The 18,116-nt window shown below is 39.2% G+C and overlaps 1 protein-coding gene across 10 annotated transcripts in view; it reads left to right on the forward strand.

Annotated features, from left to right (window-relative positions):
- Nucleotides 1-18,116, forward strand: part of ESRP1 (epithelial splicing regulatory protein 1) — a 56,537-nt gene that overhangs the window by 13,017 nt on the left and 25,404 nt on the right. For 5 of the 10 annotated variants that reach the window (XM_027580205.1, XM_027580235.1, XM_027580253.1 and 2 more), the window contains 8 exons: nt 6,953-7,051; nt 7,189-7,243; nt 8,475-8,585; nt 8,699-8,831; nt 8,926-8,968; nt 11,322-11,623; nt 14,523-14,741; nt 17,112-17,310. In XM_027580205.1, coding sequence (XP_027436006.1) covers nt 6,953-7,051; nt 7,189-7,243; nt 8,475-8,585; nt 8,699-8,831; nt 8,926-8,968; nt 11,322-11,623; nt 14,523-14,741; nt 17,112-17,310 — 1,161 coding nt within the window. The remainder of the gene's footprint in view (nt 1-6,952; nt 7,052-7,188; nt 7,244-8,474; nt 8,586-8,698; nt 8,832-8,925; nt 8,969-11,321; nt 11,624-14,522; nt 14,742-17,111; nt 17,311-18,116) is intronic. The other 5 variants (XM_027580221.1, XM_027580244.1, XM_027580261.1 and 2 more) reach the window with 1 other exon arrangement.

An 18,116-nucleotide genomic window follows, 5' to 3' on the forward strand; every position in this document is an offset into this window, starting at 1 on the left:
TGTTCCCTCTCTTGTTGTGTGTCTCTGTCAAATAAATAAAATCTTTAAAAAAAACCCTATTTTACACTTAAAAAATTTTTTTTGACTTTGAGATTGGATATAGACCTTTTAAAACATCAAGTATGTGTTAGTACAGCTAATCTTCAAGGTTAATTTTGCTTCTCCATTTGTAAAATTGTGCGGTTAATTCTGCACTTCCGTGCTTATTCTGATAAACTGAACTGGGCCTTTACAATTGCATAAACTTTCATTGCCCTGCTTAAAAAGGGGAGGGACGGCTGAATCCTCCTTGGTACCTTTCTGCGTATGAAAGGGATTTTAAATATCTTCAAGTGTACAGTTAAGCTAGGTTAGTAGTTGACCTTGTTAGCTGGAGGGGGGAAGAAATTATCTTTGGCATCATGTCGGCATGATATGAGCCAAATCCGCAAATACTCTGGTTTGTGGTCTATAATAAGTGACTAGAAATACTTTTTTCTTGGCCAGCACTCAGAGTTATGTTAATTTTGTGTGGCTTAATTATAAAATAATTTACTTTTAAAATGTGAGATTGGGCATTTCAGGTTAATTTTTTGGTTTGTTTTAGAAGGCCTTAGAAGACTTGTTTTCATAGAGTCTCCCTTTCTTAATTTGTTTATCCCGCATGAGTGTGTTTTTCTAAAGTAAAAATGTTCACTCTTTTGTTTCTTTTCTATTTTATTTCTTTGAGGGTATAATTGAGTTGTCAGTTCTGTGTTTTGTTAAAATAGTATCTCCTGAAGTAATATTTGTTAGGATGGGTCTTACTGTTTTCCCTCTGGGAAGGAGTAAGCCCTCTTGGAATAGAGTTAAAACTGTGGTTTTAGATTCCCCCCCTCCCCCCAGCATTTTATTACTGGTATGGAAAAGTTTTTATTGCCTTGACTCCTAGTTATATTTTATAGTAGCATTCTTGATTTGCTTCTTTCAGAGCTCACTTTAAAATATAGAAGGTTATTTATAGAACCTATTTTTTTAAATTATGCAACTCATTTAAGGGTAATTTATCACTTCTTTCCTTCACATAATTGTAGGAAATTCAATTCTTCGGGTAGTAATTCAACTTTTCTCTTTCCATATTCTGTTGGCTATTCCTTTGTTCATTAGCATAGGCATTTTATTGTAATATGTCTGGCCATTAAGCCATTGTGTTTTAAAAGAGCAGAGTAGAAGGGGAGGAAACAGACTTGTCTTCTGAAGGATCTATGGCAGGGAAAAATGGCTTGATTAGAATTTTTAATTGGGATGCTGTTATAATGTAGCTTAAACTTAATCATTCCACAATGTATTTGTTTTATATATGTGATTCTCCTAGTATAAACTAAAAATTTAGTTTGAAAAATGTTACTTACAAGCGAAAATTGATAACCAAATGTGTCCATTTTTAGGCAGTCAGAAAAGGTGACTTTTTTGACTGGATGAGCTAGTAGTGGTGAGCTTTGCTTAAAGGTGGTTTTTTATTTTGCTTTTTGAGATGGTGAGCTAATATTGATAGACTTTGTAAAATGTTGCTCTCTGAATTTCACCTTCAGCTAGTATAAGTTTGGGTTGAATCCTGAAATCCTTTTCACTGAAGGTAGCACTAAGGAAAACGTTCCTCCTATTCAAATAAAAGCAAAGTCTGGACTTCTGTGAGCTTGGTATAAATGTTGCGCTCTGCTCAATTGTAGCCTGAAATGTTAGTGTTCCCACCATGTCTGGCTTTACCCTTTCTCATTTCCTCATGGCATTTCTCATTGTAAAGCTGGCTAAGCCTGTTCTTGCTGTTGTGGCCGCCTCGAGGGCAGAATGAGTAAGTTGCATGATGAGCCATAAATCAGGAGGCATAGGCTCATCTTTCCTTTCCTCAAGATCAGACGTGCAGCAAGTCATTCAATATATAATTATAAATTGATACGGGAAAGAATTGGTACTAAAACTTTTTTTTTTTATTACCCTCCTTAATTTGTTATTTATGTTAAATTCTGGTAAGGATTAAGAATTGAACGAGCCTTCTGAAGAGAGGGTGGGGATGTGTGTGTGTGTGTGTGTGTGTGTGTAAGTTTTGGTTTTGGTTTGGGCATGCAGGAGGTTGGGTGACTTTTAAAAGTTGTCAGGAGCTTAGAACTGCTGATCCTTGGTGTGTGATGTCTTGAAGGGAAACATGTTGAAACGTGTCATGTGGAACCAAGTTAGCCAAATGTCTAGAACATATTCCTACTTTAAAAGCAGAATTCAGTAAATAATTCCTCATCTACTAATCTATGTCTACCCAGACAGGATACTTTACATTTTTACTTTCGATCTTTATCACTCAGCTTTTATATATACATTTAGAAATCTTCTCATAAAGTATTCTCAAAACGAAGTAAGCAAAGCTTCTTATCTTGGTGCAGTAAATTATGTACACACAGTCAAATCAGAGCTGTATTGTGATTCCGGCTCTTTCCTACCAGCCAGGAGACTGGGTGAGTTATAGAACTTCTCTAAATCCTAGTTTCTTCATCCATTTGGTTTTACCATTATCTACCTGATAGGGCTACGGTGAAAATTGGAGGAAACAGATGGTGTTTGGCATGAAATGGTATTTAATGCCATCATTTATGTCAGTAGATTCTGACAAATGATAGGTGCTGGTAGAGGGATCGAGATCAGAGGAAGGTAGGGACCTGTGCTCAGGAAATGGATAGTACAGTTGAGGAGAGAGTAATATTTTATAGGAATAGTAATATCTAATCAACTCTTAAATTGATGGTTGCAGCCTAGAGCAGTAGAGAAGGTATTGGTGCTGGGTAGGAGTTACCTATGGTCTCATTTGGTGAAGGGATTAGGAAGATGAGAAGACTTCAAAGAGGAATTACCTGAGCAAAGGTGAGAAGGCTCAATACCTCTTATTTATAGAGAAGATTAAACAGTGGTTTGAATGGAATATGTGCTCCCACTCCTATTCCTCCAAAGCTTAATTTCCCTCCAATACTCTGTTCGGGGACAGAATGTTGTGACGTGGTAAACATGCCTGTGGCATTCTGGTTTTGGCCATCTTCAAGCAGTCTCTATTCCTTTAGACCAGAGGTCAGCAAACTTTCAGTAAAGGGCCAGGTGATCAGTAGTTTAGATTTTTATAGACCACATGTGGTCTCTGCTCATATTCTTCTTTTAATCCTTTAAAAATATAAAATCCATTCTTTTTCTAGGCCACACAAAAACAGGCTAAGGATCAAGGGCTGACTTCTGTGTTTTTCTGTCATTTCTGAAGGTAGGGGTTGTGTGTGTGTGTGTGTGTGTGTGTGTGTGTGCGCGCGCGTGTATGTGTGTATGTGTATGTGTATCTATTGATAGACATTTTGACACAGCACCGTTCTGGATTTCTAGGTTAGTGTTTGACCAATTTTCTTTTTTCTTTTTTTTTCTTTTTTTTTTTAAGATTTTTATTTATTTATTTGAGAGAGAGCGAGAGTGCAAGATAGAGGGGAGGGTCAGAGGGAGAAGCAGATCCCCGGGGAGCAGGAAGCCCAATGTGGGACTCGATCCCGGGACTCCAGGACCATGACCTGAGCTGAAGGCAGTCGCTTAACCAACTGAGCCACCCAGGCGCCCTTTTTTTTTTTTTTTTTTTAAGGAATATTCCTTTCAGATTTTTTATTTATTTTATTTTATTTTATTTATTCGAGAGAGAATGAGAGACGGAGAGCACGAGAGGGAAGAGGGTCAGAGGGAGAAGCAGACTCCCCACCGAGCAGGGAGCCCGATGCGGGACTCGATCCTGGGACTCCAGGACCATGACCTGAGCCGAAGGCAGTCGCCCAACCGACTGAGCCACCCAGGCGCCCCCAGGCGCCCTTTTTGAAAGATTTTATTTAATTTATTTGACAGACACAGCCAGAGAGGGAACACAAGCAAGGGGAGTGGGAGAGGGAGAAACAGACTTCCCGTTGAGCAGGGAGCCCAATGCGGGGCTCCATCCCAGGACCCTGGGATCATGACCTGAGCCGAAGGCAGACGCTGAACGACTGAGCCACCCAGGCGCCCTGTCTTTGACCAGTTTTCCTGAAAATCTGTTCGGTCTCATAAATAAGAGCTTTCTCTGATGGTTCAGTAGATGGTAAGGGGTGAAGGTGGAACAATTGGGAACTGTTACCCTATACTAGTGATTCTCAACATGGGTTGATTTTTGCCCATTTGGAGACATTTGGCATTGCCCAGAGATATTTTTAGTCAAAACTGGGGTGGGTAGAGGCCAGCATGCTAGTAAAAATCCTATAGTACACAGGAACTCCCTGCACACCCCAACAAAGAATTAATCTGGCCTATGTGCCAATACTGCCAAGGTGAAAAACAGTGATTTATGCAATGGGATTGGTCTCCATTTCTTGAATGCCTTTCTCTTGACTCCACTGTAGCCCCTGACAAGGGTAATTGCAGCGTTCCAGAGGACTGTTTAGTGGCTGAGTTTGTGTGATAAACTATGGCTAGTCATAGCTAATCCTTCTTAGTTCTGTAAGGATTCTTAAGGTCCTCCACCCCCACCCCTGCCTCCCCAGAAAATTTAGGGCAGTTGTTTCCCCAAAGTATTTTCATCATTTGGCTCTTATTTTTCTGTCCTATCATCATATTCCTTGAAAACAACACTGGATTAATACTTTATTGTGTACCTTCCATGGATAATCATTTATTTTTAAGACTTTAATTTTTTTAAGATTTGATTTATTTGAAGAGCGCACGAGCAGGGGGAGCGGCGGGCAAAGGCAGAGGGAGAAGCAGACTCCCTCTGAGCAGGGAGCCCGATGCGGGACTCGATCCCAGGACCCTGGGATCATGACCTGAGCCGAAGGCAGTCGCTTAACCAACTGAGCCACCCAGGCGCCCCTAAGAGTTTATTTTTGAGTAATCTCTACGCCCACTGTGGGACTTGAACTTAATGAGATCAAGAGTCACATATTCTACTGAATGAGCCGGCAATGCCCCCCAATAATCATTTTAATGACCCAATCCATGGTCATTGCTCTGTTCCTTGAACATCTCCTGGGATTGTTTTTCTAATCCCTCAGTGGGCAGCACGTTTATTTCATCACTAGATGATGTAAGGGGTCGGATTGAGGGGTGGGGAGTGCAGAAATTACCTACCATTTCAGCTTGATTATTATCCTGTGAACTGTACAAATAGGCATCTGGTGAATGACCCTCAAAGTGTGATTATCATGGGTTATGAAAGTTGGCCACCCCAGGGCTCTAGGAAGAAGGGAGGACACCACTTTTTATAATGCCTGCTTTGTGCCCTGGACTTGTTTTATCTCCTTTAATCTTCACAAAAATGCCCAGGGAGGTAAAGATTATCACAGCTTTGGCTTTTCAGATAAGCTGAAGTTTAGTGGGGTTAAGTAATTTGCCAAGAGACATATGGCTGCATTTCTACATGTGGTATATTTAATGGCAGAGAAATGTAGCTGGATGAGGAACAACACGAAGTGAATGAAGTAAATTTGCCCAGCACAGTGGGTAAACAATGTCTCTTTAGTGGAGAAAGAAAGGTTGGGGGGGTGGGGGTGGAGGGTGTGTAGGAAAGAAATGGAAAGGGATTTTGGATTGAATGGAAAAGAATATTGCTCATTGAATTAACTCTTCGGATGATTGGTTATGATGCTTGGTGGAAGGGAGCTCCCTGAACTGTTTTAACGTTGCATCCTCCTTGATTGCAGTGAAGTAATACTTTGAACTTAGTGTCTGTCTTCATTTCTTTACCCTTATTATAAAATACCAGTTAGAAAACTAAAATAAAAGCAAACATTCTAATAACCACCATCCAGTTTTCATTTTAAACTCGAGAAAAGACAAAGTTCCATAGTGTTATCTGTTATATGTATTGTACTACATTCTGAAATGTATGCAAATTTATACGTAATATAAAGTGTGACTATAGTATTGAAACTTAAAAATAAAATTAAGTATTCTAATAACAGCTTCTTGACAAAGATACAAGCTTATTTTAGAGAGATTGTAAATTTGTAAAACTTGATGGAAATCTCTTCTGGTCTCACCTTCCATCACAATTTAAGCCATGAATTTCTTTCTTTTTTTTATTTTAAAGATTTTATTTGACAGAGACACAGTGAGAGAGGGAGCACAAGCAGCGGGAGTGGGAGAGGGAGAAGCAGGCTTCCTGCTGAGCAGGGAGGCCGATGTGGGGCTCCATCCCAGGGCCCTGGGACCATGACCATGACCTGAGCTGAAGGCAGAGGTTTAACGACTGAGCCACCCAGGCGCCCCTAAGCCATGCATTTCTTAAAAGCCATGTTTCCTGGCTTACCCAAAGCATGCATTCACTTGATCAAGAGCCATATTGGTCATTAAAGCTCTGAGCGTTTGAATTGTTTCTACAAATTCACTCTCAAAGGACAAGCATTTGCTGCCATCTAGATGGCTGTACTATACGGCTCTTAAAATCTTCTAGTAGGGAGGTTCTCAGGAAAAGTGGCATCATAGAAATAGTGTCATCAGTAATCTGAAATGTCTTTTTTCAAACAGCCTAAAAAAGCCATTTGATACCTCGTGGTCTTGACTATATGTCTAAGTCCACATCTTCATTGCCTTGCATATGCTGTAAAGATAATAGGATGAAGGAATTTACTAACTTTGGTGTATACTTCGTGGTTTGACACTAAATGAAAGTGCTTGGTATTCATGCATTTGCTAGTACTTAATAAATTTTATTACTGGTAGTGCCTCAGGACAGGATTGCTTGGGCCATTTTACTATATATTTACCCAAGAGGGTAATTGGAGACTCCAGGAAGTATGGGTGAACTCCAAACTGACAGGAAGCAGCTGTTCTGTGATTTCAAATAATTCTCAACCTTAGATACATTTTACTTGGCTTCTTGACTCTGTGAGTTTAATCTTGAGTTAGAAGCACATCATTTTACTTCCTCAAAATGTTTCCTTAACTTAATATATCCCAGGTTTAAACTTCGAGAAGAGTAGTTCAGTCTCCCGGTATGGAGCCTCTCAAGTTGAAGATATGGGGAATATAATTTTAGCAATGATTTCGGAGCCTTATAGTAAGTATTGCTGTTGTAACAGTTGCAGACCTAAAATTTGGTCCTGCCATATTTACCTCATATATACTTTTGAATGTCCTCCCACAGCTTTGTCTCCCTAATAGCTAAAATGATGACTTCTATGTTCTCATTTTTAGATCACAGGTTTTCAGATCCAGAGAGAGTAAATTACAAATTTGAAAGTGGCACTTGGTAAGTAGTAAGAGTGGTATTCCATTTGAGCCTTTTGATTTGTTTTATTCATATTGTGATATTTAACTCCCTTTGTATTTCAGTAACTTCACTAAACCTTTTGGCTATCCATTTTTTTTTTTAACATTAGGTTATTTATAAAAGAAGGTTGTATCTTAAAGTGAGCTTGGATGTTGGGGGTTAAACTTAATGAAATATTTGCATCCTTAGTCACTATGACCCTTAGGTATTGTCTGTGCTTCTTTTAGTCTCTCTGAACTATTCATCCTCTCACAGTAAAACTTACAAAGGAAAAATCATAGGCTTTAAGAGTTCACAAGATTTTTACTGAGATAATTTTAAAGTATGTTCTATCAGCTTCTACTTTAAAGCAAAGGAAATAACTGGCAAGGAGTATGATGTGGTATCTCTGTGATCACAGGTAGACCTGTTTGCTTGTAATTCACTGTGGTGAATTCCTGAGATTGCTTGGTGCCTGAAGTGAACAAAAACTTCTGACGTCGTTGCCCGTAGAGAGACTTTGGGGTCAATTTAGTTGGGGAGAAAGTAACTCATTTGGATAGTGTCCTAGGACTTCTGGAAATATGAATATGGGAGGAACAGAACATCAAAAGGTGTCAAAATATATAATAGGAGATTTGCAAGTGACTCATTAAGGTGTGGGAACTCCCATGCATTTCCATAAACACTCTGTGAAGGCTCTCCTCTTTGATAGGGGAGATATTTTAATGGCAGAGTTCTGATTGCATGCACACATTCCTGATGGGGGTTAATTGCCAGCTTTATGCAGATCTTAAGTTTTGCTCTCAAAGTGGATTTAACTGGTATACTGGCTGGATCTGAGAATAAATGTAAACCTATCCTTCTTGGTTCTAGAATAAATATAAACCTATCCTTCTTGGTTCAGGGTATTGGGAGAACTTCGCTTCCTTTGAGTTGATCCTGGATCCTTTTGAGTTTATGTCCAACAGGCAGCAACTCAGCTGATAGATGGTTTGCTGAGTGAACTAGCTGTGTTGGACCTGTATAGGCAGTTGGCTTTCTATAGTGAACTACCTAAGGAATACTTTGAACTGTACCCAGGTAATCTTTGAGGTTATGAAATAGGCAGTATTACAAGTCTATCTGAATACCAAATAATACCTTATGTGTAACTAGGAAAATGGTAGCATGGAATAGGTCAGACTCTCTAGCACTAATTAGGCAACGTGAAGTTTTGCTTCACCCACAGCAGCAAGATGGAACTTATTGATGACAATACCATAGTCCGCGCACGAGGTTTACCGTGGCAATCTTCAGATCAAGATATTGCAAGATTCTTCAAAGGACTCAATATTGCCAAGTTGGTTTTCTTTAATCTCTATTTTACTTAGTAATCTCAAAGGGATAACGGGTGTCCTATCATTTTTCCTCACTGTGCTTTTTTCCCCCCACTGCTATCTGTCCTTTTCAAAGGGGAGGTGCAGCACTTTGTCTGAATGCCCAGGGTCGAAGGAATGGAGAAGCTCTGGTTAGGTTTGTAAGCGAGGAACACAGGGATCTAGCATTACAGAGGCACAAACATCACATGGGGACCCGGTACATTGAGGTATGTCCTCACAACCTGAGATCCTTGACGTCTTGAATGAGTATTGATATTGGAAGCCTCAGAAACTGTATTTAATGTCCCTTTCTTTTTTTAGGTTTACAAAGCAACAGGTGAAGATTTTCTTAAAATTGCTGGTGGTGAGTGCTTTTTATATAATGCAGCTGTAAGAAGAATCTAAAATTTATTTATATCCCACAGTAGATAAATAGGGCCATGAATAGTTTTTATTTCCTAAAGAAACATAGGAACTGACTTTTTTTTATTATATATTTTTATTTTGAGAGAGTGAGAATGGGAGAGAGAGAGAGTACATGAGAGGGGGGAGGGTCAGAGGGAGAAGCAGGCTCCTCGCTGAGCAGGGAGCCCGATGTGGGACTCGATTCTGGGACTCCAGGATCATGACCCGAGCCGAAGGCAGTCACTTAACCATCTGAGCCACCCAGGCACCCCTGACTTTTTTTTTTTTTTTTTGAAGTTGGAAGAAATGACCCATAGTCTGAGTGAGTACAGTGTATACATTTGCCCTAAGACTTCATTCAACCAACTATAGTTAAATAGCCATTAAAAATAGTACCATACAGGGATGCCGATCTGGCTCAGTCAACCTGTAGAGTGTGCAACTACTGATCTCTGGGTCGAGAGTTCAAGCCCCAGGTTGGGTTAGACATTACTTTAAAAAAAAAAAAAAAAAAGTACGATATAGGGGTTGCAAAGGTGAAAGGGTCCTGTAAAGTCACGTACAAAAGGAGAGAGTAGCTCTTGAAAGAAATTAAGTAGTCTGAAAACTACTTTCAAACAGCCACACCAGAAAACCTGGAATTGTTGGATATGTGCTCGTAGGTTTTCTCTCAAGCTTCCATAACTCATCAGTCAATGGCCAGGAACCCAGTAGTTTTCTGGCTCTAATATGTTTGAGTACATAGTGTTTGCAGTAATAAGGTCAGAAAAAAATGGGAACAGATAATGTTTTTATCTCATTATTGAGTGATTTGTTACTTTAAAATCTATAAGTAACAGATGCATAAAAAATGTTGATTATGGTTTGAAAGATTTTTTTTTTTCTATACATAAAACTACCTTGTAAGTTCCTGTTGCTCTGTTCTTACAGTTGTATAACTTTCTCCTTTTAGTGTATTAGGAATATTTTCCCATGTAACTAAATTTTCTTGAATGTTAATTAATATACAATATTATGTACCATACACGTTTTTTAACACCCTGTTGGACATTTATAGCTCATTTCCAATTTTTCACCCTAAGTATGTTGCAGTGAATATTTTGTATTTTGTATCTCTGTAAGTGCCACTCATTAGGATAACTCTAAATCTAAGAATGTAGGTAGACCTTTTAAGAGCCTTTTGAAAATACACTATTGCCAAATATATAGTGACTTTCACCTTAAATATAGAAAACATTTGTATCAGTAATATATAGCCCTGGTTAAAATCCTTGGAACTGTTGAACTTGTAGCAAAAACATCTTGTTTGCACAATTTGCTGGTATATTTCCATTCTGACACTTAAGTCTTTAGATATACTTGGGCTTCCAAATTCAGAGCTTCAAGTTTGTGTTTCCAAAATCCCAAAGTGATGTTTGATATTGGTTGGGGATAAAATATTTTTGGAGTTGCTATGGTTCTGAGGTTCCATGATAGATGGCAAGGTTAGCTCATACATTAATCCTGGGATTTCATGGTATGTGGGTAGTATGAGAGTTTGCTCTTAAAGGAAAATGTTATTGGGACATCTGGCTGGCTCAGTAGGTAGAACATGCAACTTGATCTAGGGGTTGTGAGTTCAAGCCCCATGTTAGTGATAGAGACTCTTAAAAGATAACAATAAAGGAAAGCATTACGAGTATATGAGCTCGAAGGATGTGTATCTGAATATTTGCTACATGGCAATACTGTACAAGAGGCTTTATGACAGGCAGAATGTTGATAAATCTCAAAACTGGCTGCTGTGCATGTTCATTATACTCCCCTTATGTTTGAACCTTTCTTAATCAGGAAAATAATAACAGTGCTTTATGTGTAGTAACTTATTTAATTATCATAAATCTATGAGGTAGGTAATTTTACCCCCATTTTACAGATGAGGACACTAAAATATAGAGGTTAAACTTGACTAAAGTCAGAGCCTAGTAAATGGCAAAGTCAAGAGTGGACCCAGGCATTCTAGCTCCTTGACCTGTGTTCTTACCTATCCTGATGACTTACTGCCTGTCCATGAGAAGAATATAGTGATTGGTCCATGATTTAATTGTCTGGGCACCTTCCCAAGTTAGATGTTTTATGAAAATGGTAGGGGGGGAAGGTTTCAAATTTGTGGGGAGAGAGTTCTGATTCCTGGGGTCTTGTCATGAATTCAGTGGGAGTATGAGTTTTAATGATAAACTCAAGACATTGCCAAGAATTTTACCATGTTAAGTTTGGTAAAGTTGATGTCTTAACCATTTCTCCCCATGCTTCCTGGTATTTGTGTTCCTTAGGTACATCCAATGAGGTAGCCCAATTTCTCTCCAAGGAAAATCAAGTCATTGTCCGCATGCGGGGGCTCCCTTTCACGGCCACAGCGGATGAAGTGGTGGCCTTCTTTGGACAGCATTGCCCCATCACTGGGGGGAAGGAAGGCATCCTCTTTGTTACCTATCCAGATGGTAGGCCAACAGGGGATGCTTTTGTCCTCTTTGCCTGTGAAGAATATGCACAGAATGCATTGAGGAAGCATAAGGACTTGTTGGGTAAAAGATACATTGAACTCTTCAGGAGCACAGCAGCTGAAGTCCAGCAGGTTGGTTTTTAAGAGCATTCTAGTGGCTTTGCATGATTTTCTATTTATTTCCAAGAACAATCCTACATTACTGTGTTAAAACTTGAAAAATACAGAAAATGTAGGTGCATTTAAAAAAATTTCATTCCGTAATTAAAAGATAGCTACTGTTATTTTCTATGCACAGAGAAAATGCATTTGTTTTTATGTAATTAGAATATTGCTATAGATACACTTTATGTTCTTTTTAAAAACTACGTATTTTGTGAGTTTACCCATGTCTAAAAAATTTCATTTTTAATGTTATGTACATAATTTATTTAGAAATTCTGTACATTCAAGTTGGCTTTTTTTCATCTATAAGAAATTTCTAGATAAACACGCTTATGAAACTCTCAGTTTCTGATTGATTCTTTAGAACTGGATGGGGTGAGCTTTTAAGGTTTTTAATATCTTACCAAATTTATTTACAAAAAGGCTTGATCAGTTGCATGCTGCTGGTGATGGTAGGAAGTGTCCCTTTTGTCCTGTTATTCTTTCAGAATTCAGAAATGTTTTTGAGGCACAGATGGGACAATTCAGTTGTGCAAAATGATCCAGACATGAAGCCATCTGTAGGGTTTCAAGCCTTTTGGCTATTCTTCTTGACTCCCCAGCTGAAACGTCTTTAAGGGTCTTTGCTTTTCTTTTGTATCTGAGATCATGCAGACTGCTTCCCATGTGGCTCTTCCAACTTAAACTACTTGGGTCCCCTAGTAGAATAGAGCAACTTTAATGATACATTTCATCTTTTTTACAAGCAATTAGGACACTGACTCTAGTATCATTCCTATGAGTTCATAAAATGATTTTGCCTTGCTTCTTTCTGCAAAGCTCACTGTGTATTGTGATTTGGAACAGTTGCCCAAAGTTGAAAAGAACCTCTCATCTGTTAGGATACTGACATGATTTTTATATCTGGAATAAACATAGGTGACATTTTAAGCTAGTTCTGCATCCTGATGTACTAGTGCTCTTGAACCCTAAACTGTGAACATACTTAAAACTTAAACAAGTTTGTGCCTTGTTGAAAAGGAGTATCATAAATTCTGAATTTCTAAAATATGCTAAACATGCTTGAGGCTTCAAACATATTAAACACATCAATGCCAAACCAGAGGAGGGGAAAGAATAAGATTTTAGATCTTTAATTGGAAGAACAGTTTTATGGAAATCTTGGCCTAGAATAGACTACTCCAGGGCCTCAGCTACTATATATTGATTTGGTTTAGGTATAGAGAGTATGCTGTCTCTATATGACTTCACCATAATGAGATTTGGGTGATAGATGAGCTTCCTCTCCAGCCCCCATCGTACTGATTTATTTCAGAAATGCTGAAGTAATCCTATGTTCTGCACTGTAATCTTTTCATTCCTAATAATCATTTCATTCAATAACTACTTGCTCACCTTCTATTTGGCAGGTATCAGAAGGTACTTGACCATTTCCTGTGCTGAGTCTGTCTACAACCACACTTATTTTCTATTCATGTTCGTCGCATAATGTTTGTGCTGTGTCTGAATTATTTGTATACTTTTTTAAAAATCTTGCTGTCTCTGAAGTTTCTTTGGCTGTGTTGTATTAGTTCTTTGATTTCTGTCACCTCTTAGCATCTGTACAGGGTGGAGTGAGGAAATTAGGGCAATTTTGGGGGAGGGTTTTGATTCTATATTTTCAGTTTACGGGATGATTAAGGCTACAGTAGTAAGTTCAGAAAACCTAGGGCTGTCACACATGCTGTTTGCACAAGGAACTTCCTAGTATTATAAACTAGTAGGCATGTTCTGAACTAAGGCAAAGGTAGACCAGAACTTAATTTTTTTTTAAAGATTTTATTTATTTGAGAGAGAGAAAGAGCAAATATGAACAGGGCGTGGGGCGCCGGGGCGGGGGGGCGGGGGGCAGAGGGAGAGGGAGAAGCAGGTTCCCTACTGAGCAGGAGTCCCATGCGGGACCCGATCCCAGGACCCTGAAATCATGACCTGAGCCGAAGGCAGACATTTGACTGAGCCACCCAGGTACCCCTCTTTAATCTTTTCAATTTTTAATTTTTTTTAGAGATAGACCAGAACCTTATAATAGAGTTTTGGCCTGGGAGTAATCCTTTCTCCTAAATATACCTAACCTCTTACTCATTTTCAAGATAGCCGAATTCCATGACTTTAAAAGATAGTCAAGATGCTCTGTCTTGCCACTATCTCAAATTCACATCAAAACTGATTATTTTGTGGTCATCAAATAATTTTTTTCATTTTTACATTACCAGCCATCCTGTCTTAGGCTTATACATTGTTAGAATGTGGCATTACATTATAATTAATCCAGAGTCATTGCTGGACCTGTGGTTCCTTTACTATGTCATTCTCTCGCTTGGGTTTGCAGGTAGAATGTGATAACAATATTAAGGGGAACACCGTGCTTCGTGAAACGGAAGTCTAATAGATTGCTATAAAAGTTCACATTTAGCAGTATGTCTAGATTGTTATACAAGCAACATACTTTTCAGGATATTTGTCCTGAGACCGTGACGTACTTGTCCAGGAGACCGGTCCTTAATTGAAGCACATCGTATTGTGTGTGGCATGTTCCTCAGCATGCACTTGACAAAAGTGGGGATCTCGTGCTTTCCCCGCTGAACAATATGAATCCCTATCTCCTTAGGTGCTTCTCAAACTTTCTGAATATGCTTATGAATTACCTGGGGCTCTTGTTAAAATGCAGGTTCATGTTTCCTAGGTCCGGGGTAGGACTGAGATGCTGAGCTGCTGCATTTCTGACACGCTCCCCAGCGTGTTCCACAGCACAGTGCTGCTGTGCTTGTTTGCAGACCCCATCGGAGGAGCAAGGCTCTAAATCACTTCTCTTTTGCTTCGAGTACAGGTGCTGAATCGATTCTCTTCGGCCCCTCTTATTCCACTTCCAACCCCTCCCATTATTCCAGTGCTACCTCAGCAATTCGTACCCCCTACAAATGTTAGAGACTGTATACGCCTTCGAGGTCTTCCCTATGCGGCCACAATTGAGGACATTCTGGACTTTCTGGGGGAGTTTTCCACAGATATTCGAACTCATGGGGTTCACATGGTATTGAATCACCAGGTAAGGAGTAACTTATTGGAAAACTGATTTGCTTATTCTTAGGATCAAAGGCTCTCTTCCAGTTTAAAAAAAAAAAAAATACAGGTGTTCATCAGCGGTATCGTGAATTTCAAGGAAATTTTCAAAAAAATTTTTTTAAGATTTTATTTATTCAGAGACAGAGAGAGAGAGAGAGAGAGAGGCAGAGGGAGAAGCAGGATCCCCTCTGAGCAGGGAGCCCGATGCGGGACCCTATCCCAGGACTCTGGGATCATGACCTGAGCTGAAGGCAGACGCTTAACCATCTGAGCCACCCAGGCGCCTGGAAATTTTCAAAATTTTAAGGAAAGCTTTAACTGTAGATGCAGGAGGTCTTTCAGATGAACTCCAGAGAATTTTATCATGAGCATGGTAATTTAAATTCAGCTCTGATTCCAACATCACTTATATGCACCAAATTATCAGTAGTCTCAGGAAGGGTACAAACACATCCGTCTAATACAACATTTTACTGTTGCCGCTACTGAGCTTTGCTGTTGTAGTATGAAAGTGATTGTAGACCGTATATAAACCAAAGAGCATGTCTGTTTTCCAAAGTATTTTTTATCTATAGACTGTTTAGAACTCACTTATTTTATATATAATATATATATGACATCAAATGACATTTAATAGAGTGCAAACTTAGTAAGGATTTGTATCTGTATCACCTGGAATACTGTGTGATCATAACAGGCACTCGAATGTGTTAATGAATGTTGAGAAGCCTCCATCAAGGGATAACGAAATTCTAATGGTATAGATGTACATATTCTAAGCGTATTAAAAGTAGTTCCTGTCTTGGTGTCCCTTGATTTTTGGTTAAACAAAATTAATCCATTAGTTGCTGAATTATTTACCAGCATTGTGTGCTATGACAAGCGGGACAGAATTTTTAAAAACCTGTAAACCAAGTGATTCTAATTAAAATTTTGGAACTCTTAAAAGCAAGGTTGCATTAATTTTTAAAAATGTTTTCTGAGCATTATGGGTTGAATATAGGTTTATATTGGAAATACCAACATTTTTCTAAATTGCTAGTCAGAGTATGAGGAATCAGAAAACCTCCTGAGCCCCTGGCTTGGTTTTCCACACCAGCACATGCTCATTCTAACTCTTATGTCAATATTAAGCTATGCAACTTTTAATCTATTTATCCTCTTAGCATGCTTCACTGGGGGGAGTCCTTTTGAATAAATCTTCCCTACAATTCAGCATCGCCAGGAAATTGTTTGGTTCTCTTTGAACACCATTTCTAATAACCTAGGGGCTATTGTTCTTTGATTAACCACAATGGACATATTTGCCTCTTATTGACCCACGTGACCTATTGTGATTGCATTTGGGAGAAATGCTTCTTTAGCGATGGACGAGCTTTTAGCTGCCTTGAAGATGTTAGGTTTCCATCTTGGACTGGGTTTCCCTGGTATCCCTAATTTCCCTGGTATGGTGACTCTTATGGTAACTTGCATGGTTATAATTTGCACTAAATAGTCCCTTAGAGACTTTTAAAGAAATCCATAAAAAAGGAAAGGAGTCTTAAAAGTTGATTGTGTCTTTTTCTCCCCCACAAAATGTCCATGTTAAAGAAAACTGACATGTTCTGGTTCTGTGAGACAGAAGTCTACCAGCTTGGTTTTAAACAAGATTTTTAGCAAGCTATCAGTAATTGAGGAAATGTCTGTAAACACCTGTCTGACCAAGGTTTCGGGTGGAGGTGCCAGGGAAGAGGTAAGATGAGGACTTCTAAGCAGGGCTGATGATACAGCTTTCACCCACCCTCACTGTGCTTTGCAGGCTCCCATTTCCTTATCCCCCTTCTTTGTTCTCAAGCCCACATCTCAGCCTAGGCTTCAGGGAGAAGAGAAAGGGATGTTGCACGTCAGTGATGGACAACGGAGGGCCAGCACAGAACACCGGTTTATTCAGCTTCATGTAGGAGTATACATAAAGCCCTTACACTGGTTGTGTTCCTAGTTCTTCTCAGTCAAATAAGATTCAGTCAGATTTCTCAGAAAGGCAGAACCCCATATACCATCCTATACCTTGAAACCCCAATTATAAGGAGACCCTTTCAAAACCCTGTAAATCTGATTGATGCTAATTAGCAGAAATGAGAAAGGATCATTTTCAGCTATGAGCTCTCAAAACTTTCTCCGAGGTTTTGTGGGCCATTCTGGTTATTAGGTGATAAAAATGCCAGTTAGATTTCAGTAGGCAACACTTGTCACCCAGATTTTGTGGCTAAAATGTACTATGGGTGATTGTCACTTTTGCATGTTTTGTAAGCAACCATTTCCTTGTTGAGGGAGACAGTCTCCTTTTGTTTTTATTCTTCCCCCACACGCTCAGGGCCGCCCGTCAGGAGATGCCTTTATCCAGATGAAGTCTGCGGACAGAGCATTTATGGCTGCACAGAAGTGTCATAAAAAAACCATGAAGGACAGATATGTTGAAGTCTTTCAGTGTTCAGCTGAGGAGATGAACTTTGTGTTAATGGGGGGCACTTTAAATCGAAATGGCTTATCCCCACCGCCATGTAAGTTACCATGTAAGTTTTTCTTGGGTCTTGGCGCTCTTCTAAGCTACATGCTGGTAGGTGCTTAAGCTGCTTTCATAACTTTCTGTGCCCCTGGTTCTTTCTAAGGCAGGTGAGGGGGTTACATAAGACTTTCCCATCTGAAATCAGGAGTATCTGGTAATCATGTAAGACCTTGGTTGTGGACACCCATAATTAGAGATAGTACAAATACCTCTTTTCAAATTATATTCTTGCTTTTCCAGTGATAAGCACTTGATTTCTGAAGCTTAGTGTGCTCAAGATAAGCACTGACTCTGGGAGGCAACCTGGCTATGTAGATATTTTAATACGCATTTACAGGTAAAATAAGTATGGTTGGATCCTTTTTCCTTTTTTTTTTTTTTTGGTAACACATTAAACTTTTTTTTTTAAGGGTGATTTGATGCCCATTTTGCATTTTTAATTTTTTTGAGCATTAAGTTTCTTTGGAAAGGACAATCTGGGGAGCACTTCTCTTGCTCTCCAGGATATCTGGAATGAGCAAGTTAGTAAAAAATACCAATGCGTAAATAAATTAGCCAAAGTTTCCATTGGATCGCAGGATCAGTGCTTAATTTCAAGCCATGCTCTTGCTCATTGGCACCTGGGTGCAAGCCATCTGGAATCCTGTGTGAGAGGAATAAGCCCTTGAGTCTGAAGACCATGTTGTTGTTCGTGACTAAGGAACATTTGGGGATCTGATGTTAAAATTTGAATCTTTTTGACACAGTTTTCACTTCTGAATAAGACATACCTTGTTAGGAGCCATGCAGGGTATGTTTAAAGAATGTAGCACT

Source organism: Zalophus californianus, chromosome 4, assembly GCF_009762305.2.
Source record: "Zalophus californianus isolate mZalCal1 chromosome 4, mZalCal1.pri.v2, whole genome shotgun sequence".
Classification (NCBI taxonomy): Eukaryota; Metazoa; Chordata; class Mammalia; order Carnivora; family Otariidae; genus Zalophus; species Zalophus californianus.